We start from the raw sequence: 26,627 nt of genomic DNA, 5'->3' as shown, positions 1-26,627 counted from the left end.
GGCTGCCACTCCAGACTTGCATTGATAAATTGGTTGGAATGGGCATATATGTCAGCCACTTGACTGCTCTTTTGACAGGAAGATATGGAGTACACATTCAGGGCAGAGACAGCAAGGACAAATGCTCTACCTAAGAGACATGTAGAGATGTATGGCTGGCAGGCCCAAGCACACACATTTAGGGCACTTGAATAAGGCACATGTGACACAGATATATCACTGTCCCAAGACATTAACTTGTCCTTTCCCAACACGTACTCATGTAAAGGAGCTTTTCCACTCACTGGAGTGTTCTCGGTTCTATACAGTTTTAGGCTGTATTTTCCAGGCTTTCTTTCTACTTCTTTTTAGCAACAGAAAGATCTTCTTTTTTTCTTTTTTTTTTGTTTCAGCTTCTTTGTCACAAACACAGTCTGTGCTGTCTATTGTTTAAAGACAGGTGTAGTGTGCACAAGGACACCATATTTACCCATATTTTAAGTGTTAGTCTGTTTTGTTTTTTCATTTTAAAATAATTCCAACAAAATAACTTTCTATTTTATTTTGGAAGGAGGGAGTGGATTAAATGATGCATTGATAGAACCATGGTGAGGGAATTTGCCATTTGACAGAGCTTCACAGAAATATTTCTAAGGGCAGCCTTTTTCCTTTTCTTTGGGTTGTAGTGAAAGGACTTTTGTGTTCAAATTGCAACAAAAAATTAGGACAGCTATAGTTTTATAAAGTAACACCTTTACAGTCTATAATAATATCTACATTAAATATATAGAAGTTGTGTTTGCTTCAAACTTTGACTTAAATGATCTAACCTTTCTGCTGCAATATGTATTTTAAGGTTTATAACTACGCGCTTTATCATCTGAAAACAGGACACAGTGATAAACGTCCAAAAATATAGTCCACAAATTCCACACTATAGTATGGAAGTTAGCATTCAGTGAGAGCAGATGATAGAAGAACTCTCATACTCTTAGGACCTCTCTGTGGATTGCATGTGAGAGGGATGTGAGGCACACTCCCACTGCCTGCTGTGTGCACACCAGGAAATACAGCAGTGCGTGTTTGTGCGTGAGAGCAGTGGCAGGATGAGCCCCGATGTCCCCCAGGAGCCTGATGCGGGCCCCAGGAGTTAGTGTGGAGGAATTTGCCACACTGACTCTGAGGCTCTTACAATGAAAAGGCCATTAAAGAGATCATTTGTTAATATAAGCCACGTAGCATTTGCATGGAATCTGGGATCACTTTCAGAAGCTATTTTACATGCATGCAGTACACCAAATGCAGACCTTTTATGCAGTAGTACGGTTGAACTAGTGTCTGAGAAAATATAACTATCCTTGATAATAGTATTGTATACAGAATGTTCTTTTGTACATTTTGTACAACAGTAAAAGTATTTTCTTAATACACTAAAATATCATGTTACTCAATAACTCCTTAAAGCAAAGGTATATTACATTCTCATCAAGTAACAAATGCATTTGAAATTTACAATAGGACAGTATAAAATTAGGTTTCTTACTGGTTCTTGACAGTATTTTGGGATACAAAATGCCAAGATTTCAACCACAACAAATGAATACCGGCTAAGTTTCATCTGCAAGGCAGAAACACAACCCCGTTGAACCAGTGGGTAATTAAGGTTGTACTTGTATATGATTACAAGCATCCTACTTATACCAGCTTCTCTTTCAGGTTGCTGAGTGTTGACAGCGAGAGAGGGAGAGAAATCTTACAGGTACAGGTCTCTGCACTTTGTTTATATAATAATTCCGGCTCTATGCTCCACCTCTGTTTCCTGCTTCCTGCTTCCCTGATGAAATACTACAGCCATGTCAAAACGTGAGACCTAAGATGCATGCACAACATGAAGGTGCCTGTGGCTGCCTGAACAAGAGCTGGGCAGTGCAGCTGCTTCCGCTGCACTTGTCACTGGCCCAGCAGCTGGAGTTCGTTTCCCTCAGGATGATGATCCTGCATAGGGGTGGCCAGACTGCATCATCAGACCCTAATGTTAAAGGAGTTTGACGGTCCCTTTATCTTTATGCAGCAGCTCCAGGACTGTTGCAGCCTGTTACTCCTCTCTTCATATTGGGGCTCTGCAGACACTGCCAACCTGAAGGTGCTGGGGCAGTTAATTGCCACTGTGCCACTGCCCTTAGCACGTGGAGGAAGCCATCTGGCTGATGGGGGACTATTTTGCAGACCACATTCCACCATTGCCTGGTTCAGTACGAAGTAATACATACCAGGTGAAGGCGAAATGTTTTCACAGAGATATTCACAAATATCTGCTGGTACCTGTATCTGCCAGTACATGTATCCACTAGAACCTGTCACTGTCACTAGATTTTCAAGGAAAAGGCATAGATTCCACCACTCTCCACCATTTCACTGCGAGTTATACTGTGTATGACTATGTATGTGACGAATAAACCAAACTTGAAACTTGAAACTTGAAGATTCAAGGCACTGGCTACTGTCTAGCCACTGTTTTCATGGGCATAATGGCATGTACTCAGAGATGAGTCCCGAGATAGACGTCCAGGTGTGACTTCTGCTGCCTTCAACCAGGAAGCACTTACAGGGTCATCCTAAACGGTCAAGAGCAGGAAGGGCTAAGGGGAGGTGCCACAGCTCAGGAGGACACTCCTGAAAGAAGGGATTGATGTCACAGTTTCCTATTGATTCCTACTGTCCCGGTTTTTTGTCTGTGCATTCACGGTGATCTACACAAGTGATATGCCTCATCCCACAAATGTCATCTGTCACAAATGTCATCTGATTAACCTTATTTTGAGTCAAGAGGTACCTGGCAATACCAAGTACTTTTGCACCTCCCTATGATCAAGGGATCTTCTTCAAAAGAATTGGCATGGTTCTCATCTGGCCAATATAATGGAGTACACAGAGTTACAGCTTTGTAGGATCCCTGGTAGACTATGCAACACAATACCTGGAAGGGGTGGCTGTCTGCAACAATTCAGCATACAGTATTGCAATAGTACTCCTCCAAAAGAGATTCTGACTGATCAGGGCACAGCATTTATATACACTGTGAACTGCATGTATTATTGGGGATTAAATTAATTTGCACCAGAGTGTACTACCCCAGAATGGTTGACCCAGTAAATCAGTTTAATCAGAACCTGAAAACTATGATTTTAAAGTTAATACATGAACATGTCATGTATTTGGATAGGTGGCTGGATGCCCTACTGTTTGCTGCCTGAGAGGTCATGCAAGTCTCCACCAGATTCTCCCTGTTTGAATTATTGTATGGGCAGAAGCCATGGGGCACCATATATGTCATCCAAGAAAATTGGGAGGAAGGACTGACAAATAGCAGAAATGAAATACATTCTTTACCTGAGGGCAAAACTCCATTCACTGGGACACTCAAGAAAAGTTCTTCAAGCTCAAGAACAACAAGCCCACACATAAAACAGAGACACCCAGCTGCATGTGTTTTCATTGGGAGACAAAGCGCTCGCATTGCTCCGCAGTTCAAGCACTAAATTACTTGCCAAGTGTCAAGGACCTTTTGAGGTTACACAGTGGGTAGGGGAGGTTGATAAAAAGATAAGAATGATGCACTCCACATTTAACACTTCATCATTCTCTCCTCATCCCAGAAAGCAGAGTTTGCCCAATTGTAGGCAGTTTGTGCATGTGTTTTTGATCCTGATTTGTCCTACTGACCTCATTGAACATCACAGTGAGACAACCTCATTAGTGGTTGTCCACAACAGCTCATATAATTTAGAAAAAGGTGCCTCACTATGAACTCAGAAATCAAGGGCTGGTTCCCAAGCTCAATGGAACTGTTCCTTTCTGAGCTGTCTATAGAAAAGTAAATTGGGGGTCTAAATTTTATGGCTATCCAGTTTCATGTATTGATGAACTGCTTGATCAGTTCAGCTGTCCTGAAGTCAGTGAGATAAGCCGGCCTCACTACAAATCCAAAGAAGTGTACCATTCAAAGGATGAAGGTATCTGAGTTTCCACTTGGGTCACAGACAGACGCATGCCAAAACTGACAAGATTGCAGCATTTCTGAAGCAGAAACTGAAATAGTTTTTGGAGCTGGCTGCCTATTAATGTAGGTTTGTATATTCAGACATTATTAGATCACTGACTGATCTGAGTACAAACGGAATGCCAAAACCAGTACAGTGGATGCAGCAGTGCCAACAGGTTTTTTTAGTTAAAGTGGTCCTTTGTGAGGGCCAACTGTTGCATTCATTATATTAATAAATAATAAACTACTGTTGAATAAGGTAAGTAAGAACAAGCACCTATCAGGTACAAGGCTTTGACATGAGAGATGTTGTGTTCTTTCAAGAATATATAAAGTGTAGTGGATGTCAGTTGTCCATTGTTGGTCACTAGGCTTTCAAGATTGCATTAACAACTAAAGGTGCTATTGAACAAATCCTTTTATAGCATCAGTTGTAATAGATGCTGCTTCATGTCATAATCACTAAGAGTGATAGCATACATACAGTCCCATTTAGCCATCTCAAACAGTCCTACTATTTGAAGGCCTATATTTGTCCATGGAGCAACAGGTCGAGATAGCTGTAGTGGCGTGATGAGAGTCTTTGCTATTTGATCTGAACTGCAGCAGAGCATACAAGCTGAGAAGTGCATCCATTCCAGTGCACCGATATAAGTCACATACTCATTGCTTTCTTTGAACTATGTCCTGGTGGCTCTTATGTAAAAACTTTTTACAGAGATGTAGGCACTACAAAGCTACAGTTATACTCAGATCTTTGCACAGTTTGAAGTATGGCTGAAGGTTAGAGGTCAATAACTATGGGGAAGCAGGCCATTTGTGTTGAATATGAATGTTTAAAAGCAGAGAGCTCAGGGTATGATACAGAGGCAGAATTGAATTAAGCAAGTGAAATAGCAGCTTGTGCAGTGGTGAGCAGTGCAACCAACTAAAGAAGTTCAGTCTCAGATTCATCAGCAGAAGGCAATTGTAATCAAAAGAAAGACAGTCCGCAGTGTGATTTTGTGAGTTAGTGTGGTAAACTACATCATAATTGAAGTACAACAAACATGCTGACCTATCTTGCAAGGTGCATTCCAGCTCTATCAAAGAAGAGTAGTGAGTGCCCGTATCTAAAATCTACAGATTCTTATTCCACCTGTTTTCTTCTATGTCATGACTATTGGTCAAAAATGTGATACATCAACATGTTTGATTACACCAGCAGAAAGCAACTGACTCAATTCTTGAGACAGGTCTCACAGACAACGGCAGACATTGCAGTTTTTGATGTACAGGTGCGGAAGCCTCAGCAACTGTTACCTGGTGCATGAATCCTTTCACATTGTACAATGCAGGAGAGTTCAGACAAGCTGTGGAGATCTGCATGAGTGAGGTGGCGGTAGGAGAAGAGCAGGCAGGTACATCAGAAGCACAACTTAAGGGCAGATATGAGGTCCATGACCATCAATAGCATTCCAATCTTGATAACATAAAGTTGTTTGTAGATATCCGTGTTTCTCACATTTGGTTATATACAACCCAACATTTTGATTGGAGTATGTATGTAACAAGGTAAACTGCAGGCAGCTTTAAGGGTGCTTCCTTGAAATAGTCACCATACACACATTTTGGTATAACAGACACTGAAGCGTGTCTTGACTGTCAGATTTGTTTGTGTGTGTGTGTGTGTGTGTGTGTGTGTGTGTGTGTGTGTGTGTGTGTGTGTGTGTGTGTGTGTGTGTGTGTGTGTGTGTGTGTGCTTTCCCAGCACAAATGTCCACCAGTGGTGTCACAAATCAGTAGCTTGTGACAAATGTACAGCAATTGGCATTCTTCCCTCACAACCACCTAGGACAAAACAACCCCAGCCCTCTGTCCATCTGCAAGACATAAGGGAGAAAAACCTGGTGAATGCTGCTGTGTCCTGCATTTCTTAACATTGTATTCATAGCAACACCACTAGATGTCAGTAACAAGCTTAACGCACTAAAGTTATAGAAGTGAAGAAGTTGTTGAACACTTGCATGTATGTAATGTGATGCTGCTGTTTGCCTACATGATGGAATACAATTATGAGTTCTACTTAACGTTATATTGGGTTCCCATGTTTTTTTACTTAAATATACCTGATTGGTGATGAGTGACATGTAGTGTGTAGTTACTAGCATACTTCCAAATTCTAATTTGAATAAGATTACTAGAGCACCGTTTCCCAGGATTTTTCTGCCTGGTCCAGGGGAGTTCAACATTCCATTCATGACCTGGGGAAAAATATTTTGAAAACTACCTCATGGTCATCAATGTTGATGGACAAAAATGGACAGATGCTAGATTACCTGTGCTTCTACTACATTACCTCAGTATAGAGGGCCAGCAAATATTCTACACATTACTGAAGTCAGGTGTTACATTGGATTTGGCTCTGATTGCTTTGCATGGCTATTTTCTATGAAAAGTAAACGTGGTTGTAGAGGGACACATGATTTACCATACACCAAAAAGCCATTTTCCATACACAAAAAAAAATTGGAACAAGTTTTAATTCTTTCCTCATACTGCAACATCTGACATCCCATTGTATGTGTTTTTGTTATCATGGCATGGTAATATTTGTAACATAATTTATAATTTAATGTAACTTCAAATTGGTTTACCAAACACTGCTGCATGTTCTGTCGATATTTGTATGTTCCTACATTCATAAGCAATGCAGAGAGAGTCAGCCTGCGTGGTTCATTTGAATCCACAGAGAGAAACTAAGTAGGGTACTGTCACAGAATGCTCCCACCCAGCACCCACAAATCACATTGTATGGCCCGCCGCATGAAGGGGAATTTACATTTGTTTCCATGCCCTCCATGATGGCACGCACCTGCACGGGGTTAACGTTGAGTGTATGTCTGTTTATTTCAATCCCTGGCAGTGTGAGCCTCATGGTTGGTCATTGTTAGTGTTGGTGTAGAATGTTAGTGCCAATGAGTGTGTAGCCACTGTTAGTGTAACCCAGCATTTATATCTTTTTCTGTTGTCATTGTTACTGTTTATACTGTTTGTGTATTCCTGTCCATTAGTGTTATTATGTGTGAGTGCCACGAATGTCCTTTATGTTTTATGTCATTAAATGTTTCACATCGTCAAGGAAGTCTATGCATCCTGTTCACCGCTCTATGGCACTCAGGCCGTTACAGTTACTGGTGCATAAGGAGATACTATTACATTTAAAATGTACTTAATAGGTCCTAAGAGAAACTATAACTATAAAGTTTAACTTTATAGTTTATAGTATAGTATTACTATACTATTAACTATTAATACTATATTATAGTATTATTGACGAATGCATAAAGGATGTCAGACACTGGATGTTGAGGAACTTTCTCTCACTGAATCCTGACAAAACAGAGGTGCTTCAATTAGGCCCAGAGATGGTTAGGTCCTTACTATGTAATTACTCAATGAATCTCAATGGTCTCCCAATCACTTCTTCCCTAACAGTTAAAGATCTTGGAGGTATTATGGATCTCAGTCTCTCATTCGAAGCTCATGTAAATAATATTTCTAGGACTGCCTTGCTTCATCTTAGGAACATTTCAAAGATTAGGAACATGCTCTCCTCACATGATGCAGAAAAGCTAGTCCATGCATTTATTACTTCAAGATTGGACTACTGTACTGCCCTACTATCAGGCTGTACTACTAAGTGCCTAAACAAGCTCCAGTTAGTTCAAAATGCAGCAGCCAGAGTTACTACTTGTACTAGAAAATTTAATCACATCACCCCTATCTTAGCTATTTGACATTGGCTCTCAGTAAAATTTCATATTGATTATAAAATACTTATATTAACCTACAAAGCACTTGTCTTGCCCCACAGTACCTTAGAGAACTCTTAGTGCATTACGATCCACCACATCTGCTTAGATCAAAAGGTGCAGGCTCTTTACTAGTATCTTTACTAGAATAATAAAAACTCCTGAAGGGGGCAGAGCCTTTTCCTATAAAGCTCCCACACTATGGAATAACCTTCCTGTAATATTCAAGACTCAGATACGGTCTCAATATTTAAGGTTAGGCTGAAAACCTATCTGTACAGTGAGGCATTTTATTAACTGCTTCCCATCTTAGGTAAAGCTGTAGATCTGGGGCTCCATGGGCATTGAGAGTTATGGTAAACTCTTTTTCTTTTATCACTCAAGTTTGTTGACTGAGAGCAGCAGAGTGCTGATGTTCCAGGGTGCCCTCTGATTGTGTTTCCTTCTGGCTCTATCCTTTTAGCTGTGCTGCCATAGCTAGATCTGCCAGAGTCCATCATTGTACATTATAGTTGTTCCCTAATTTACACATCCTCATACCTGGACATGCCTAATAATCTAGTCTCTCTTTCTGCCAAGGTACACCTACACCTGATATCATATTACTGAGCCTCTTCCCAACTCAGCTGCCACGGCTACTCCTACCACCCCCTGATGTTCCCTCCTGTAGCCCACCACACCTCAACCCTAGCCAGCATCTCTCCGTTGCCCTTAATGGACGTTCTCTTGTGGGATGGGTTTCAGACACCATCGGGACAAGACTAGGACCTCTAGAAAGTTGGACTACACATTAACTGCTTATTTTTTTCATTTTAATAGTTATTTATAATAACTTAGTTTTTATTATTAAGTTAATTATTTATTTTTCTCTTACATTTGCTATTATTGTGCTGACCGTTTTCAGCCAGAGGAGGATGCCCCCCCCTTTGAGTCTTAGTTCCTCTCAAGGTTTCTTCCTCATGCTCTAGTGGGGGTTTTCCTTGCCACTGTCACCCATGGCTTGCTCACTGGGGGCTTGGACTTGAACATTTGTAAAGCTGCTTTGTGGCATCTGTTGTAAAAAGCGCTATATAAATAACTTTTTGATTTGTTTTGGGGGTTTTTTTGGTTTTGTTTTTGTTTTTTTTATTTAACTTGGGAAATCCAGCAAGCATTCCACCAACACTAAAGTACCCATATAATGTTGCTGAATAAGTAATCCTCTAATTTCTCTAATTTCCTTTAGGGGATTAAGTGTTATGTTATATGTGTTTGGTGAGTAATGACTTATGTTAAGATCATTAATTTTCACAGGCCAACTAACTAACTACTGTGAATGTAAAAACAATCATTTCAATAATGAAGGCCACCCCATCCCAAAATGCCACCTATAGGGTTTTAGAGGGAATACACATTGCTGTTGTCCCATGATGAGCAGTTTCATTGACTGAAATTCAAATGAATGTTCCTGATAACAGTACTCAGTGCCTGTTCCTTTGTTATTTTTAAATCAATCACAGGACACTGTGAGAATGACTATCCTGAGAAGCCTGAGAAAACAGAGGGTGGTGGTTTCTGAGACAGTTTCACACATGACCCTGTCTCCACACTCCTAGAGAATGGAGCCCCTGAGACAGCTTCACATGTGACCCTGTCTCCGCACTCCCAGAGCATGGAGCCTCTGAGACAACATCACACGTGATCGTCTCCACCCTCCCAGAGCATGGAGCCTATGAGACAGCTTCAAACGTAATTCTATCTCCATGCTCTGTACCTCTGGGCTTTTTTGTCTTTCTTTCTTCTTGGTTCTTTTTGAGCATAGCAATGGAAGGGATAGGTGTGAATGTGATCAAATAAAAGTAAAGAAAAGAAGAAAACAATCAAAACAAGCAAGAAATATACAAACAAGAAAATTAGAAAAATGCCTCCATTGGTTAGCTTCACTCAAGTAGCACAATATGTTTTATATAATGCACAATGCAAATTAAATTAGTTGACTTTATCTGAAAGCATTGGAAAATCTGTTTTCATGCAATACAGCATCCAAATTGTCCCAGTGCAGCAAATTAATTTAGAACAATATACTTGTAACAACTCCTTATTGTTTCATGGTGAAGTGGCCTGGGAATATTCAACACAATGAAGTTCTTATATTCAAGACTGTCCAGTTTTGGCCCAGCAAATAAATGGATCCTTATGGGCCAGACATTTTTGAAAGATGAGTGTGTTCTATGATTTGATCTTTCTAAATGTCTTGAGGACACTTTTAATAGCCTTTGGGCCAGACAAGACAGTGTTTTGTGAATGGAAATTTTGTATATGTGCAGTGGATGTTGTGTTTTCTGTAGGTAAGGAGCAGAAGCCCATTACATAAGTTCCAAATTCATCATCACATGCTCAAGGTTATATAAAAAAGGTTATATTAAAAAAAACTACCAAAGGAATTACCATGTACCAAGGACTCTAAAGTCTGAAGGTTTAAACAACAGAATCAGCAACCAACCAACAATCAAGATTTTGTAGGGAGCTGCATCAATTCTTTTCTTTATTTATATACAACTTGTGCATGGGTACATTTAATTAGGCATCTTAAAAATATAAATTATTCAATATAAAATTAAATAATGTAAGACTGTGAGATAATGAAAATATCCTGTTAAATATCCTAAATAGCTGATTATAGCTATTTTGTTATCAGATAATGGCACTTACTCATATATATAATGGCCATTAGAAGAAACCAGTATCTGTTTTGTCAGAGGAATTCACTCTAATCTTTGGGTAAAGAATCCATTCATAAATTTCAAAGCATTTATACCTGATTGTCAATAATCCTGGTATAATAGAGACAGTATGGTTTTACTTCCAAAATAGAAAGATTAATCTTTTTGTACCAAGACTAATCTTTCTGTACCATCACACACATATAAGATTTGATGAATGATCCAATGCTGGATAAAAATCTTAGGCAAAATCTAGTCAACCATCACTAAATATGGTCAGCTCTGATCCAAGGAAAATTTTATAAGTGTGTATAAGACATTGAAAGTGGTTTTCCTAAATACACACATATAACACAGAAACTGCTTATCTAGTTCTCACTGGCACCTGTTTGTCTAAGTATAGCTGAATGTTGTGGTGTCTTGCAACTTTGTTAGGATAGCTCATACCATACAGTATTTACACACAAACACACAGTGCAAATGAAATGCCTTCATCTGAATATGTGCACATAAATACTTAACACACACATCACATATATATATATATATATATATATATATATATATATATCCTAAGAAGATACCAGGTTGCCAGGTGAGTAGCTACACTGCACTATAATAAGAGATGTATATATATTTAAAATTGTAGTGAAGTGCACAAGGTTTCAGAGAAACAGGATGTTTCAGACAAAGGTCCTTCATCAGCTGAGCAAGCAACTGCTGTCCGAATTGTTCTATTTCTCTGAAACCTTGTGTAATTCATTATAATTTTAAATATATATACTTTAGAAATGCCCTTCTATAAATCTACAAACTGATTTTCTGAGTTATCTCATTGCTCCTCTGGAACAAATAATGTGATCATTCACAATCTACAGGCCTGTAGAAAACAAAGGAAATATCTTTCAGGATAGAAAGCTTCCTCTTTGGCTGTGCCATCTGTGTCAGAATGTGTCAGTGATGGACCCATGCCCTCTGTCCATATGCTTGTGAGTTAAAATTTTAAAAAGAGGTTTTTTAACTTGACTGTCTGTAACACTACCATTTACTGTTTGGGGATTTTTTTTTGGGGGGGGGGGGGGGGGTCATGTAGTTGAGACACTACACCTGGAACTAATTTAAATCATGCTTTGTGATCTTATGGGGTAAATATGTATATCAGAACAAAACAAAACCTGTTCCTTTTAAATGCCTCTAAGAACCTTTGTTTGTTCTTCATTGTAAACCTGAATAGCAGGTTACCATTCATTGTTCACAATGTTAATATAAAGAAGGCAATTATCTACAGCTTCAAGATATTGGCACATACATATATAACAATGACTTTAGCAGGGTCAATGTCAAATACCTCCACTTTATTTAAACTCACTATAAAAACTCACAGTACACTCTATGTAATGCCTGATAAAGTTTTGAATTTTTAAGGGATTTATACCTTTTCCACAAACATTGTCTTTGCATTATATTTTTTTCTTCCCATGTTATAAGATAAGTTAAGTGACAAAAATAAGTAAATAAATTTTTTATCTTCCTATTATGCTCTCATTGTTTTGACTGGTGTCCTATTCAAACAATTTTTGCTTCAAGAATACCTGATATCGATAGAATTATGATAACACACTGTACTCTTACAGTGTTGTAGGACAAACATTCTTGGTATAAGTTCCCAAAATGTTCACCATTTTAATCACTTCCTAGTGTCTTCCCGGTGATACAGGATAGGCTACAACAATCCATGTTTAGTCTTTGCTGTGGCTTTGTGTCTGGCCTTCTCAATGCTTCCTCCATTATGAATCTTTAAGGACTCCCCAGGCAGTCTGACTGCTGATTCCCTATTGTCTTCCTGTATTCAAATACACCAGTGTCTGCTTGCCTTTGTTCTACACTGCCGAGACCCTCACATACCCTACTCCCCCACCCTCTCACTAGTGGTTTGGCTAGTAGTGGGCCAACATGCTGCCGAAGGACAAAAGGGGGCAGTTAACAATGCAGAGAAGTGACAACAGCTCACAATCAAGGTCAAGGAGAAACGGCGGTGTTCCAGCACCATGAACCATTACTAGAACTTATCCTCTTGATGCTTCATGGTTAGGTTTTTGAATAATAAAAGACTGAGGTCTTTGACAGTAAAAGAGTGCAATGGTGCAAGTCAGTACATGTTTATAAAGTGTAGAATATCCTCCATTGGTTAGTGCAACAATGGTCTATCTTGATATTCTTTCTTTACATTTTGTATTTTATTTAAACTGTTTAAGGGCTAACTGTTTGTAAAATGTGGTGTTTTGTTAATACAATTTCAGTCTTTTTAAATTATGAATAGTACCACAAATACCATTCCTAGTATACAGATACAAACATGTGATCTGTCCAAATCCAAAAAATATATATCCAAAGATATATTGCTCCATCTAGCGACAAAATCTTACTTGAGTTCGATGGTCTAAAATATGTAAGCAAATCTAATTATAACTGCATAAGGCCATGTCCTTGTTCTGTGTGCCACCTAGTGGGTCTTTATGCCTTCACATACTGGCATCCTTCTACCAAACTACCAAAATTCATGGACTGTTGTGTTTTTTATATTTGGATTACTTTATATTCACTGATGGGATTTTACTCCAGCAGTGATAAAATGTATATAAAATATATTTTCAGTTGCCTGTGGGAGTATGTCACTAATGTCTTTAATCTACCCCTGTGGTTTTGGTTTGCTGAGTTTGTAGGACTAGGACCAAGTTGCAGAGTTTTAAATTTTGTAGCAAAGGAGGATAAGTGCTATAAAATAGCACAGGAAAACAGAGATTACTAAGAACACTGAAACGATACCAAGTACATGGACCACAATGCACATTATATGTAGTGTAAATATAACCATATGTATTACCAAACCTATTATCAACATTTGTACTATATTATTATGAAGTACTGAGCAGGAAAGAAAAAACTAAATCACATAAACAATGCTCTATTTTCTACATCCTCTGTCATCTGAAGTATTTCCTGTTTCCTGTCTGTCAATTGCCTTTACCCCTCAATCCTGAATATCTCCCCTAACGCCTTTAGTGGGGTCTCTCCGTGGAATAGCTGTCTGTTTACATATAAACAACAAAAAAACACAAACCCTCTGTAAGTGCATAAAACAGCAATTTGACTTACTACATATTCATACCAAATATTATACCATTTGAGGTGTATATGGACTTGGGGTGTGTTTGTACTTGTTCAGACAAAAACGTAACTAAATAATGGCTGTGAACGTTGAATGACTGTAAGGTAGGGAAGATTATTCACTTCCTAAAGCAGCTTAGTAGCTCTATCATAGTATCCGTTCACTCCAGGGTCATCGTGCAATGTCCTAGTGGTCACCTTGGATATTACACTAATGGGCATTATCACCAACGTGAGGTCCTTTTCGGATTGAGGGGTGGAGGTAGCATGAATTTAAAGAAAAATAAATAAAGAAATATGGATGCTGAAAGTAATTTTGCCATTCGGAGTTTAGTTATATTAGGATCCAAACCCCATATCCACATTTTTCTTGAGTGTATTCACTGTGACAAGGCCTTTTCTCTATACATGAGCGTTATTTTTTACTATGATTTTTACACTACAGCTTTAGCATAGTTGTTAACCTGGTGGAGACTTGCGCAGACTGAGCATGCTTTCTGACTAAGGCTAAGTACAGAGACTTTGGTCTGTATGTGCTGTGCAGACAAGTGGTCAACAATAAATTGCATGGGACAGATGGCCTGTAGCCTTTAAGCCACCATGACTATCGTGGTTTATAGTCAGCCATTTTATTTAATAGCTGAACGGGAAATATTCCTGGATGATAAGATCTCTTGGCTGTTGTAGTTCATCATATTTAGCCTAATCTAAACGGAATCTTTAAAAATTTAAATGTTGGTTGCTGGGTTGCACAGGGTTTCTTGTAATGAAATCTGTTCGCTCTTAATCGATTTGTTTATTGGGCGCGACATGGCCACCGAAATTAAGGCGCCAATGAGGACAAAGAATGGGCGGTTTTGTAGTTTGAAAGCGTTATACTGACATTCTCATCAACCCATCTAATTTTACTGCGCGCGCAATTCCAACCAATCAACTGCCGCGACAAAGACCGATTATGTTGATCAGTGTGCTCCGTTTGAATGGCATGTAGTTCTACCGCTCATGCGTTTAAAAACAAAAATTAACCAATCATGTCAAAGAAGAGGCGGGATTTCGAAAAGGGGGTTGGGTGCGAGGTATCATGGAGGATCAGTTAGAGAAGGGTAGACGTTGAAGGAAGCTGAGCTGTGGAGGCGCGCTCTGGAGTTTCTGACAATTTATTTTCTAAACGATCTCGTCCAGTACAATATCTTCTAGAGCCATGGAGATGAAGAAGAGGATCAGTTTAGAGATGAGGAACAGAACTCCAGCGGAGGTAATACATTGGACTTTAATTATTTATTTTTCAAGAAATGCGAAATGATGTTCGCGTAACCTGTCTATTCTGCAGACTCGGAATACTTCCTCCACTCTGCAGTTAGACCACATGGGCACTTAAAAGGATGTGCGAGTAAGAAAGGTTCTAACATACAGTTTTCAGGAGCGCAGCGAGCAGTGTAATCGATCATAGTTGACTTTAACGAAATGCCATATTCGCGTAAATACTTGTGTTATTTAGAATACCCATCTGCTTCGATCTTTAGCAAGACAAACTCTGGAAGCTTTTGTCAACTCGTTACTGTCCCCTTCGCCATTGCATTACAGCTACTGTAATCGTTAAGAACGTCCGAAGCGGCATTTGCGCCACAAAATAATGTTCTCCTAATTTACGCATAAATTAGGAAACTTAAATTAAACAAAATCGATTTCAAAAACGTCGTCGATTTTAACGGCGATATTTCATTTCGATCGGTTGGTATGGCACAAAATCTAGAAACCAGTGTTGATCTAAATTCACGATTTTGTCCCGCCGTCATCTTTATCTCTGAATTCGGATCAGTTGTTAGAAATACTAGTCAGACTATTTACTGCGAATAATTTGTCAGTAGCTCGACGAAGTTTATTACGAGCTAACAGTTAGCTAGCTTCACGGATGCAGACTTCAGTATGGCTTCTCTAACCTAGTTGTAAAGCGAGCAGTTTCGTCTCTCAAGGAGGACATCTTACTCTCCAACTCTTCGACATATTAACACTCACTTGTCGTTGATGTTCCCCCACCAAACCCCTCTAATAATTATTTTCGGACTTTCGTGTCACACAGACAAATGAACTAATAATACGTCAGTATTAACGGCAAAGCGCAGTCTATATTTAGGCTCTTTACTGTCGGGCGGAGGAGACGTGTGCTCCTGTAGCGCCTCACCGCGTGTTGTGAGAACTGAGGACAGTGCGCTGCAGGTCCTCCACGGACGGACGGGGAGTGGGAGTCATTTTGTTGCATCGGTTGACGAATGGCGGTGTTTTCTACCTTTGACTTTAGTTGCCTACTGTGTGTGATAACAAAGTTATAAATGAGAAAAAAGGCCTAAGGCACTTAACTGAAACCGAGTCGCAACCGATAGTGGTACTTTCAGTCAATCAGTTAAAACTACAAGGAGTCCTGAAAGAACAAGGTGCCATTTTCCTTCACGTTCATATAACGATGTCGTAATCCTGTAACCTTATCTGATTTCGTTCAACTGCGGTTGTATTTTATATATCCGAAATTGTAACACATTCTAAAACAAAATGTGATCAATCGATGCTGTTATTACTTGACGGAATGTAGCAGATGGTGAGGGAGCAACCCCCACCCTAGCCAGCTAACTCTAGCTAGCTAGCTAATTTAGTAGATGGTTGTAGTCCACCGTAGACAGCAGCCTCGGAGAAACGCGTTTGTCTTTAATAGATACAGCAATTAGAATTGTCACAGGAAAGCAAAGTTTTGCGCCATGACTTCTTTGTTAAACTAACTCGATTGCGAGCGTGGTGGTTACGTCATCAGATACCCATGCATAATCTCGAGCGCCTTCTTCTGAGACGTTTGTAGACTGCTCAGCCCATTCATCCGTAAATGACAGTTGTATCATATGTTTTATATTTAATAACGTGTTCATTTAAAGCGTTTGCGATGTGATTGTTGTGATGCCTCATAGTAACACTAATCGTGGAACAGAGAGGAAGAGAGAAATTATTGGTGACTTAGAAATAAAGGCTTCAACATGTGATCAAAGAAAAATTTAAACTTGGTTTTGAACATTGCTTTTGAGAAACATACATGTATGCCTAGTTTTGCCCTGTTAAGACCCATTGTCACAGTCAGCCTCAGATAAAGTTTAATAAATGGTTTGTATTTGTAGGAATTTACAAGTAATCATATATTAATCATAATGACACAAAATAATCATATTTTAGTACACTAAATAGACTGAATTTATAATGTGAGCATGAGCACACACTCCAGATGTTAAGAATGCTCTAAATATTTTTCACATAAATAGTCACTTTGTTAGACAGCAAAGTGAAATGCTGCATTCTTTATAAATGGCAAGGACCCGAATAATTACCCATTGAGAATTGACTATTAACTTTTCTGCCATTAGATCTAAGGACCTATCCACTGTCCTACCTGGTGTGATTTTACTCTCTATCCTTTCACCCTGCAGGTAGCAGAGTTGGTGGTGGATAATTGTCGCTCTAGTGATGGAGAGATTGAAGGCCTCACAGATGAGTTCAAAGAGCTGGGGTTCCTCAGCATGGTCAATGTTGGTCTCACATCCCTGGCCATGGTACCATCGCTGCCTAAACTGAGAAAGGTCAGTCAGCCAGTCCCAAAAGATGGATTGGCACTTACATTGTTAAATATGTGATTGTATTTTATGAAAGCATCAAATTTCAATTAAACATGAATCCCCTTATTTACATGACTGCAGTTTTAAACTAAAAATTTACTACTTTATTTTTTCCCCTTTCTTTCTCTAGCTTAGTCTAGTTCTGTATGTGATCCCTGTGCTTATGTTTTAACAGTTGGAGTTGAGTGACAATAACATCTCTGGCTCTTTGGAGATCCTATCTGAGAAATGCCCCAATCTGACATACCTAAACCTGAGTGGGAACAAGATTAAGGATCTCAGCACAGTGGAAGCCCTGGTGAGGAGATCCTAAGATTCCAACATGAAATGTGTAATTTAGTTTAATATTGGCCATGCACCAGTTATTTTGTTTGATAATACAAACAAAGCCAGTTAGTGTTTTTAACATATGTTCAAATTAATGTGTTATAACAAATGTTCTTATTGAGTTCTTATGAATGAAATTTAATAATCTTCAGTAACCTTCAGAATACCTGCTGAATAGGCATATTTTTGTGTGTGGCCTTAGATTATTGCATGGGTCTATTCACAATTGACCATGTTTTGCCTTTCTCCTGTAACCCTCAGCAAAACCTGAAGAACCTGAAGAGCCTGGACCTCTTCAACTGTGAGATCACCACCCTAGAGGAGTACAGGGAGAGCATTTTTGAGCTGTTGCCTCAAGTAACGTATCTGGATGGCTTCGATGCAGAGGACAACGAGGCTCCTGACTCCGAGGCAGAGGATGATGGTGTGTGGAGTCAAGGGGAATGGTTATGCAACCTGTTGCACCACTTAGGATTAATTCATATTTAATTATATGACATGGCCTTTAATGACTTTAAGTAAAACTATAGTGAGTTTAATAAAACTCTTTTTGCCTGCCCAGATGATGATGAGGATGGTGAGGAGGGAGCAGGTCCTGTTGGGGAATATGATGATGAGGATGATGAGGAGGAGGAAGGATCCGAGGGTGGAGATGTTGGGCTGTCCTACCTTATGAAAGATGAAATTCCGGTAACGTTGTTGTCATCTCTGTTGAAAGTTTCTCACACACCATCCTTAAACCGGTCTCCAAGTTTTATGTCATTAATTATGCATTAATTAATGCACAATAGGATGAAGAGGATGATGATGACTATGTAGAAGAGGAGGAGGAGGAGGAGGAAGGTGAGGGTAAGTATAAAAGACTGATATCTAAGTATCCTTTGTTGTTTTAATGCCTCAGGCGTCAGAGGCCTGCATGGGTTTGATGCACTGAAACATGACTTTTGTCTTGGACTTGCTTCCTTTGCAGAAGAGGAGGCAGAAGTTCGAGGAGAGAAGCGGAAGAGGGATGCAGAAGATGAGGGTGAAGATGATGATGAAGATGATGACTAACCATGTGTGTTTGACACCTTGGAAACCCAATCTGAATTGTAGATCAACCTTGGAAAAAAGCGTGATCTTGCAGATTGTTTTTCTCTTTGTATACCATAGATATATCACTGTAGAGGCTAAATGTTTTCTTTTGATAAATACATTATATTATACTATATAAAAGGGGTTTATTGACGATTCATTTATAGCCATTCCAAGTTTATGTCCCAACATGAGAATCTTGCCAGCGTGAGTGAATGATGGGAGGTCAGGTCTGTGGTTTACGGTTTGGGCCTTTGTGCATCCAAACGTGCTGACCAACAGTCTGTTTCTAAAAAAGGCACTCGGACTTTAGTACTGGGAGGCGATTTGACACAGAAGACCTGGTCCGTAAACAATAAACTCCACTATATACCTTGTGCTCAGCCTGCCAGTGTCTTTCCCAAGGCGTCTTTGAGGAATCGAAGAGTCAGCCTGTTCCTCATCTACCTCTCCTGGCTGTCTCAATCTCAGCCCACCATGGATAATCGGGCCAATCCTCTCCAGCTAGCAGCTCCCGTGTTCCTGGATCGACTGGTCCTCGTTGAGGATTTCCGCTGTGGCGCTGTCCGTAAGGGATATCTCCACTCAATTTAGCTTAGGTATCATAGGCCAGGCTTTCTCAAATAGACAGTCCAGATGGTATGTGATCTCATGGATTTTAAAGTGTGATGTATGTAAATGTGATGTAAATGAATTGAAAATAAGGAAAACGGTTAGGGGTGGGGTATAGTTTGACAAGTTGATATCATATCTAATTTTAATCTCACTCACTCTTTTTTTAGATCAGTCCACAGGTGTGTTAAAATCATGTGATAATTAGCTTCATCAGCGGTTTACTCCTCAAATATCCTGCAGAATTCAGTTTTGTTAGAATCTACAATTATGCTATGTCAAGAGCTAAACTAGTCAGAATTTTTTCCTTTTTAAGAGAGGCATTGCTGGAAATATATCATAATGATCAGGTTGAATGGCTTTGTTGGGTTAAATAGTACCCTTGAGTACCTTTATTCCTACGTCTTGCTGTGGAAACAGATTAGTTTCTACCTTTTGTGGGGGTATTTTACAGAGTAATACCTTTAAACTAATGTTCGTATGGCAATATGTACAGTATATAGTATCTGTTCCAAAAGGTTGGTGTTAGTGTGTTTTTTAACAAAGCTATTTGGTTATTTGTTTAATACAAAGCACAGGTCGGAGGCCTAAAGTCCATAGATACAGGTCACCTGTTTTATTTTTCAGTACTTGGCTGTTGTGAGTGTTGTATTTGGGGTTTTATGTGATGTAACCCTCTTAGGAGGGATTTAGTTTTGTTCAGTTTTGATGTTTGAATTTTGATTTTCTTTCTGTCCTTGTCTGGGTTTTTTGTTTGTTTGTTTGTTTTGTTTTGTTTTTTGGAAAATAAACATGAAAGATGGCATACTTTGAGATAAATGTTTTGAAGAAAGTGTAAATTCTTTGTCTAGTAATGAATTGTGCAAACCTTGATGAATGAGTGATCCTTTGAGCATTAAAAGAATATCTCCACAGGAGGTGATGCTCAAAAGAGGACTGTTCATCTGTCTCCAGGGGGTAAGAGCTGTTGAAGAAAACAAATTGCTATAAGCAGTTTCTTGCATTGCCATTGTATAGTAGTTTTCTGTGAAGCTACCTTTTCAGTTGTCTTGCTTAAAAACAGTTAAGGCAGCGGTGTTTTTAATGTTGACTGGTTTAGCGACATGAAAACTCAAAATTGTGTTTGTTGAACAATATCTGAGAATGTAGACATATGCACCTCAGAAGCAAGGCTTTGTTTATATTGAGCTAGCATTTTAGGAATTCTTGCATTTCAAGAAAATATGTTCTACTCCTGCAGTAGTAGTGTTGTAATTTGTGGAAAAAGAGTGAGCATAAAAGATTTTAACTAAATTTGGCAAACAGTTGAACTGAAAGCATAAGGTCGAAGAACTGAGTGTCAACCATGTTTTAAACATTCATGTGGTATGCAGATAAGGGTTTTTTGTTGTTGTTTATTTGTTTTTTGTTTTTTTTATGTAGATTTAAGGTGAGTTCTATTCAGGTTTATTTTTCATGTTTGTGTGCACTGGCCTAAACTGTGTGTAGCTACATGTAACAAATGTATTATGACCAGATTTTTGCTTCAAAATGAGTTCCCTGGAAGTTGGAGTTGACAGCAAGTTCTTACTTATGACTCAAGAGATGTTCACAAGTGCCTATATAGCTGTGTGAGTAACCTGACCCTTGACATCTTAATTGGCACTGTGGTGTGTGCATTACAGGACCTCTGAAAGCTGTCTGGTGTGTTTAATACTATATAGAGCTGCCATCTGCAAAGGCTTGTATACATATCATTAATTATTCATCAGCTAAACATGCTTCCAGCAACAGTAATATAGTGGAAAGGGGTGGGGTCAGTGTGAGAGCAAAACAGACATGGTTACCAAGAGAGTTCTTAATAAGTCATGAGTAAAGCACTGTCCCCAGAACCAATAGGGATGGCTGTAGAGAACATGATGGGTGGAGTCATGATATCACACATTAGTAATTTATTGAATTGATCAGTGAGAGTCTTGTGCTGCAGCAAAGCAAAACATCACTGGAGCTGTATACAAACAGCTTTAGTTTTCAAAGAGAATGCCTGTTTATGTGTATGTTCACGTTTTACATTCATTGGGTAATCTTCTGAATCTTGAGAAAGCATAAATTTGCTGAACTGACAAAAGGTAATCCAGTACACAGTAATGAATTGTTGCCATGAAATTACTTCACCATTACACACATGAAGGACAAATTCTGACCTGTAAGATTCCCTTCATACCCCTGGCAAAACATACCCCACCTTTCAGTGTTTATTAGAGGCCTAAATGAATTGTTTCATTTAGGGGAAATGCTGTTGGCATTTGGTCACTGTAAGAAAAACTGGAGTATGAAATAACAATGGTCAAGATGAAAGACATCTTGCTAAAAGACACTTTCACGGGGGGAGGCAGTAAGACATGTCTGGATATGGTGTTTTCTCTTGAATGGTCTTTTGTTTATTTGTTTGTTTTTTGCCTCTGTATTTTTAAATGAAACAATGATTATGATGTTAAAACTCAAAATGTCAGTTTTAATTCAAGGTTGTTTACATCTATACTGGGTGAACCAAAGGTATCATGACTTTTTTATATATATAGTCTCCCTTCCAGGGGACCATAAGTAAATAAAACAATTTCAAATAAACATAATCTTGAATAAATTTGTGTTTTTACTTGATTAAAAATGCTTTGCAATTAGTGTTTGCCTGAAGCCTGCTTTCCAGAGATCTCACTAGACTGTGCAAATCTTCTCCAGTGACACTGCCAGGTCTGCATTGCAGCCAACGGCCATGCCCAGCTGGTGCAGGGTCCTTTGTCTTGTTTTCAGTACATGAAGTACATGCTCAGGTTGGACGACTGACTTGGCTAGTCAAGAACATTTTGCTTTGTGGCCTTGAAAAAGTCCATAGCTGCTTTATCAGTTCTTGGAACTTGCTTTTCTGTTCCAAGATGAACATCCATCCATTAAACATTCCTATAGGGACATTTGGTTGGATCTGAGTTGTTAAGACACTCCTGAAAAAAAAAATAAAAATAAAAATAAAATTTTATATATATATATATATATATATATATATATATATATATATATATATATATATATATATATATATATATATATATATATATATAATTCATTGTTCTGCTGCTGTTGGCAATCATGTCAATAAAAACATGACTTTCCTGCAGCCATGCATACCTATCAGTTCTGACTGCCAGTGGAACTGGATTTTATATCGTTTTACAAATGAGGCAGTGGGCTTGGAAATAGAAGCAGTTGTCTTTTCTATTTCTTTCATTGTAGTACAGATTAATACATGTTTTATATGTTCTTAATCTTTAATACCAGAACTTTATTTCTTATTCTTTTTTGGGGAAAGTGTAACTTGGCCATTCAGTTTTTGAAACTTACTGGTGGTATGCAGGTTGTGGTAAATTCAGTGATGTCTACCAGTTTGTTCCATGAGCAGGGCATTCTTACTTCTTAAAAATGTATTATTAACATAATATTTTGGCTTTGTGTTTAATTTATTGTGATTTTTCAACCTTATGATAGCCTACTTTATTGACAAAAACAAAAGATTTAAACGCTACATCTATCTAGACCTTTCATTTGCATTTTTGTGTGTAATTTGCATTTTATGAACTAATATTAATATAATGCATCTGGCTAAGATAAAACTAAACAGGTTCAACAAGTTATTGTCCCTAGAATGGAAGGACAATGTGTAAAAAGGCTGTAATTCCAATTCCAATTAATTCAAAGTGAAGGATATACAGTGGCAGTTTGTTTTAGTTGTCTGAAAAATATGTAATTTGCTGCTGTTTTCATAGTAACCACAAGAACAGAGATTGTTAGCCTCTCAGGTGGACCAATGCTTTGTTGCATACTAGCTCCTCATTCAGGGGCTACAGGACTCTTGATTCCAAGGCCAGGGTGAGAAGGGTGTTGGAGAAGTGTGAATACATGGGCTGTATGGGTACCCCTGAACACTGCATCAGGACTGTCTGCTCTAGGTTTTCTTTGAGTGCCATTGTGTAAATACACCTGTGCTTTATGGTGGCACCCCTCAGAACGAAAGCAGGAAAGGGCCCTCCTGTGTACTGGCAGAAGCCCCTCTGGGGTGACTTTACAGCTTTGTTGACAGCTGGCTCCTTGCCAACAGCTTTGTTGCTTCTTCATCAACACCCTTAGTTACAGACTGGCAAAATCTCCTCCTATCTTAACACCACTGGCACACAGTTTAAATTCAACCAAAATTAACAGAGGAAACTGAGCCTATTATTGGGTGATTGGTGCTATTGCATTATGATAGTTGAAAATCTTGATTCTATTTTATGGTTGCTATTGCACCAGCAACAACATACTCGTTTTAGAATTTTTAGACTGCATTGAATCAGAGTATAACAAATAAAATGATTTCGGAATATGCAATGTCTACAAGAGAACAAAATGGAATATTTTGAGCCTGCTTATTCACTGTAAACATTTAAAATTAGTATTTAATATTTTCTTTAAACCAACATCTTCATTGTTAAATTCTTAATTCAAATAAACTATAACAGTCACTTGGAGGCGCTCTTCCACCAGTTATCACTATCCATACGGAACCATATCTTTTCCTCCTTGCTGAAATACGGAAGGGACTGAGCTCACTCCTGACAGACTGTTCTATAGCAAGTCCTTCCATCTGAGAACACTATTATGACTAGTAATGGACTTGCCTAATGTACATGTTCAAGTAAAAGAGAGCATGTTATTCCTTTGCACTTAGAATGGAATATAGGAATTTGAACAGTGCTGTTGTATATCATAAATGTAATGTTTACATGTTTATACTAGTATGTTTACTTGAAAGTAGGTCATAGCTTCTTCAGTTTGAATGTGTATATTTATTTCCAAAAACACCAACATCAACATACGCAGCTTGCAGGTGGGGAAAAAGTGTTTGTGAATTCCTGTTTGATCAAAAATATTTGTATTCAGTTTTGCATAGTCCACTATTATTAAGCATCCTATACATCTGCATAATGTTTGCATCCACCTATGCAAATGGCCTTGGCTTTGTGGTGAGGGGAAAGACATTTGTCTGTAACCAAATAAATAAATAAACAAACAACTAAACTCTTGCAGTGTCCAACACAAAACAGCTTTTCTATGGCGTGAATCCCTGAGTCTCACATGCACATTCACACACATGTCACACAGCCTAAAGCTCTTCCATGCACATGCTACTCCAACCCCCACTGCTTGAATGAAGAGCACAAGTCGTCCAATCAGAAAGGCAAAGTCTGCAGAAGCCTTATATGTAGGCTATGCAGTGAGGGGCCAGGAGTGTTCAGTAGCTGATGAGCACTGTTTAGCTTTTGTTGTCTGACACAGCATCTCCACATGCCCCAGATGGGGAAAATCCATATTACCTACAATCCTCTGTGCTTTTTATTGGTATCAAATATGGTAACTCAACAAATCTACAAACTCTCAAACTGGGACAAAATCTGAGGCAGGCACACACACAGCTGAGGAAATACAAAACAATACCTGAGTGACAAAGCACTTAGAGGACATACAGAAGAAATGTGAACATGGGAATATACTGAAAAAACTGTTATGCATATTTGTTGCTAGTTACTGAGGTCCAATATCATGAATTGAGTTTTGGTTTGGTTCTGTGAAATTAACTACAAAGTGAAATGCACCGACCTTAGGAACTGCTGTGATTTCAATGCACAGACTGTGTCATGGACAGGAAAATGCACAAAAGTTAAAGTGACAATATTTTAGACAGGTTGTACCTTTTTGTGCTTTCAAACTATAAATAAAATTACCAAACCACTTTTGTAAAAGCCATTTTGTGAAGCCAGTGTGCAGGTGTTCCCAGCAGAATCCACAAATAAGCAGTTGCTTATTACATTTACAGCATGATTGTGCAACAGCTCACAGGATTAAAACAACTCTGAACCTTGATATTTGATTATGAATCTGAAAACACACTGTTACTTTTCTGAGTAGGCCATATTTGTATGACTGCAATAATGCCGATTTTTCAGATACTTGCTGGAAGTGTATTCATAGAGACACAGACAGGTGAAACTACACAGATGTTTTCTTCCGGTCCCCACAGACTGTCACCCATGTGGTGTCACCGAGGTTCCTCTTCATCTCCCTTTCCTCTACAACCCTCTTATCACATCATGCCCTGTAAATGCAACAGAGGATTCCAACAATGCATGAGTAAATTCAGCACAGTTTATTGTGTTGGTTCATCGGTAGCACAATACACCAGCATTCTATTCTGAATGTTTAAACTATGCATCATAAGAAAAGATTAAATACATTTAGCAACACATACAATCAGAGAGAATCTCCTCTAATACAATATTATAATAAGAGGTGCACACTTGCTTCATAAACGTATAACCTATACAGAGTATAATGAATTAAATATAAAAAGCATTTCCCCAGCTAATCTGAATGCATAATCCATGTTATCCTGAAGAAAAGCATGGCAAGAGGCTGATGGGAATTGGCAGCCGTTCCTTTTAGCTCTGGTCAGAACTGAGTGAGAAGACTGTATAATTCAACCACAATGGATCAGTTAGTTTTGAGAAAATGTGGGGGAAATATATTGTTAACAATTATAAATGATTATACTCTTATTCTATTATATTGATTGGAATTTATTTGCAGGATCATTTCAAGTTGGCTGATCATCATTCTGAAAACCCAAACTTGTGACTCGTGTATTTGGCAAGAAAAAGCACAGTGACCCAGAGCCTGATTTCTCTTGACATATTTTAAAGTGGCCATTTGCACTGTAGGGTGGTCTGGAAGAAGCAATGTGTTAATTATGAGCCCTGCATTTTGTTATTGTGGCCATGCTGTTTTGATATTAGTAGTATGGAATGTCTGTAGAGCATTTGTTCTGCAGACATAAAGAGAATGATTTGAACCCTTTTAAAACTTTTATTCAAGTATTCCTCTAAGGACTCAACTATTTTTCCTGAAGAGATAATCAACATGTACACACTCAAAGTAAATACATAGAAATGTTCTGTTGAACTAATTAAAACTGTTGATCTAAATTAAAATTGCTATTACTTGAACTCTGTATAGCTGAATGAACAATCTTCAGTTTTATCAGTATGTTCTGGTTCCCTGAATATATGTAATTCAGAATCACCTGTAGCTTAGTCACAGTCATGTTGGATAATACAGCATGCTTGTGATGAAGACAAACAGATCTTAGGTAATTGTCTTTTAAAGTCACTAAACATGAAATATGAAAGCTATGGCCGTTGTGATCTGGTCATTT

The 26,627-nt window shown here is 38.5% G+C and overlaps 1 protein-coding gene across 2 annotated transcripts; it reads left to right on the top strand.

Moving 5' to 3' along the window:
• The first annotated feature begins 14,756 nt into the window (after nucleotides 1–14,756).
• On the top strand, nucleotides 14,757–21,971 carry anp32e (acidic (leucine-rich) nuclear phosphoprotein 32 family, member E). 2 transcript variants are annotated; one of them, XM_027026130.3, is made up of 7 exons: nucleotides 14,757–14,940; nucleotides 17,150–17,299; nucleotides 17,511–17,633; nucleotides 17,924–18,086; nucleotides 18,225–18,352; nucleotides 18,454–18,511; nucleotides 18,633–21,971. In XM_027026130.3, exons 1-7 carry the CDS (start codon nucleotides 14,887–14,889, stop codon nucleotides 18,713–18,715), a joined length of 759 nt encoding a protein of 252 aa, XP_026881931.1. In that variant the 5' UTR covers nucleotides 14,757–14,886; the 3' UTR covers nucleotides 18,716–21,971. The 2 variants fall into 2 exon arrangements, with proteins under 2 accessions (XP_026881931.1, XP_026881932.1); XM_027026131.3 differs by lacking the exon at nucleotides 14,757–14,940 and adding an exon at nucleotides 15,909–16,117.
• The last annotated feature ends 4,656 nt before the right edge of the window (nucleotides 21,972–26,627 follow it).

Source organism: Electrophorus electricus, chromosome 2 (assembly GCF_041902795.1).
Source record: "Electrophorus electricus isolate QZ-2024a chromosome 2, ASM4190279v1, whole genome shotgun sequence".
Classification (NCBI taxonomy): Eukaryota; Metazoa; Chordata; class Actinopteri; order Gymnotiformes; family Gymnotidae; genus Electrophorus; species Electrophorus electricus.
This window is presented reverse-complemented; position numbering and strand designations above follow the sequence as displayed.

Excerpts from the sequence above, each read along its gene's own strand:
- anp32e (XM_027026130.3), top strand. The coding sequence starts at position 14,887 with ATGGAGATGAAGAAGAGGATCAGTTTAGAGATGAGGAACAGAACTCCA. Across the intron at positions 17,300-17,510 it reads CGCTGCCTAAACTGAGAAAG|TTGGAGTTGAGTGACAATAA; the intron begins GTCAGTCAGCCA and ends ATGTTTTAACAG. Across the intron at positions 18,087-18,224 it reads CTCCGAGGCAGAGGATGATG|ATGATGATGAGGATGGTGAG; the intron begins GTGTGTGGAGTC and ends TTGCCTGCCCAG.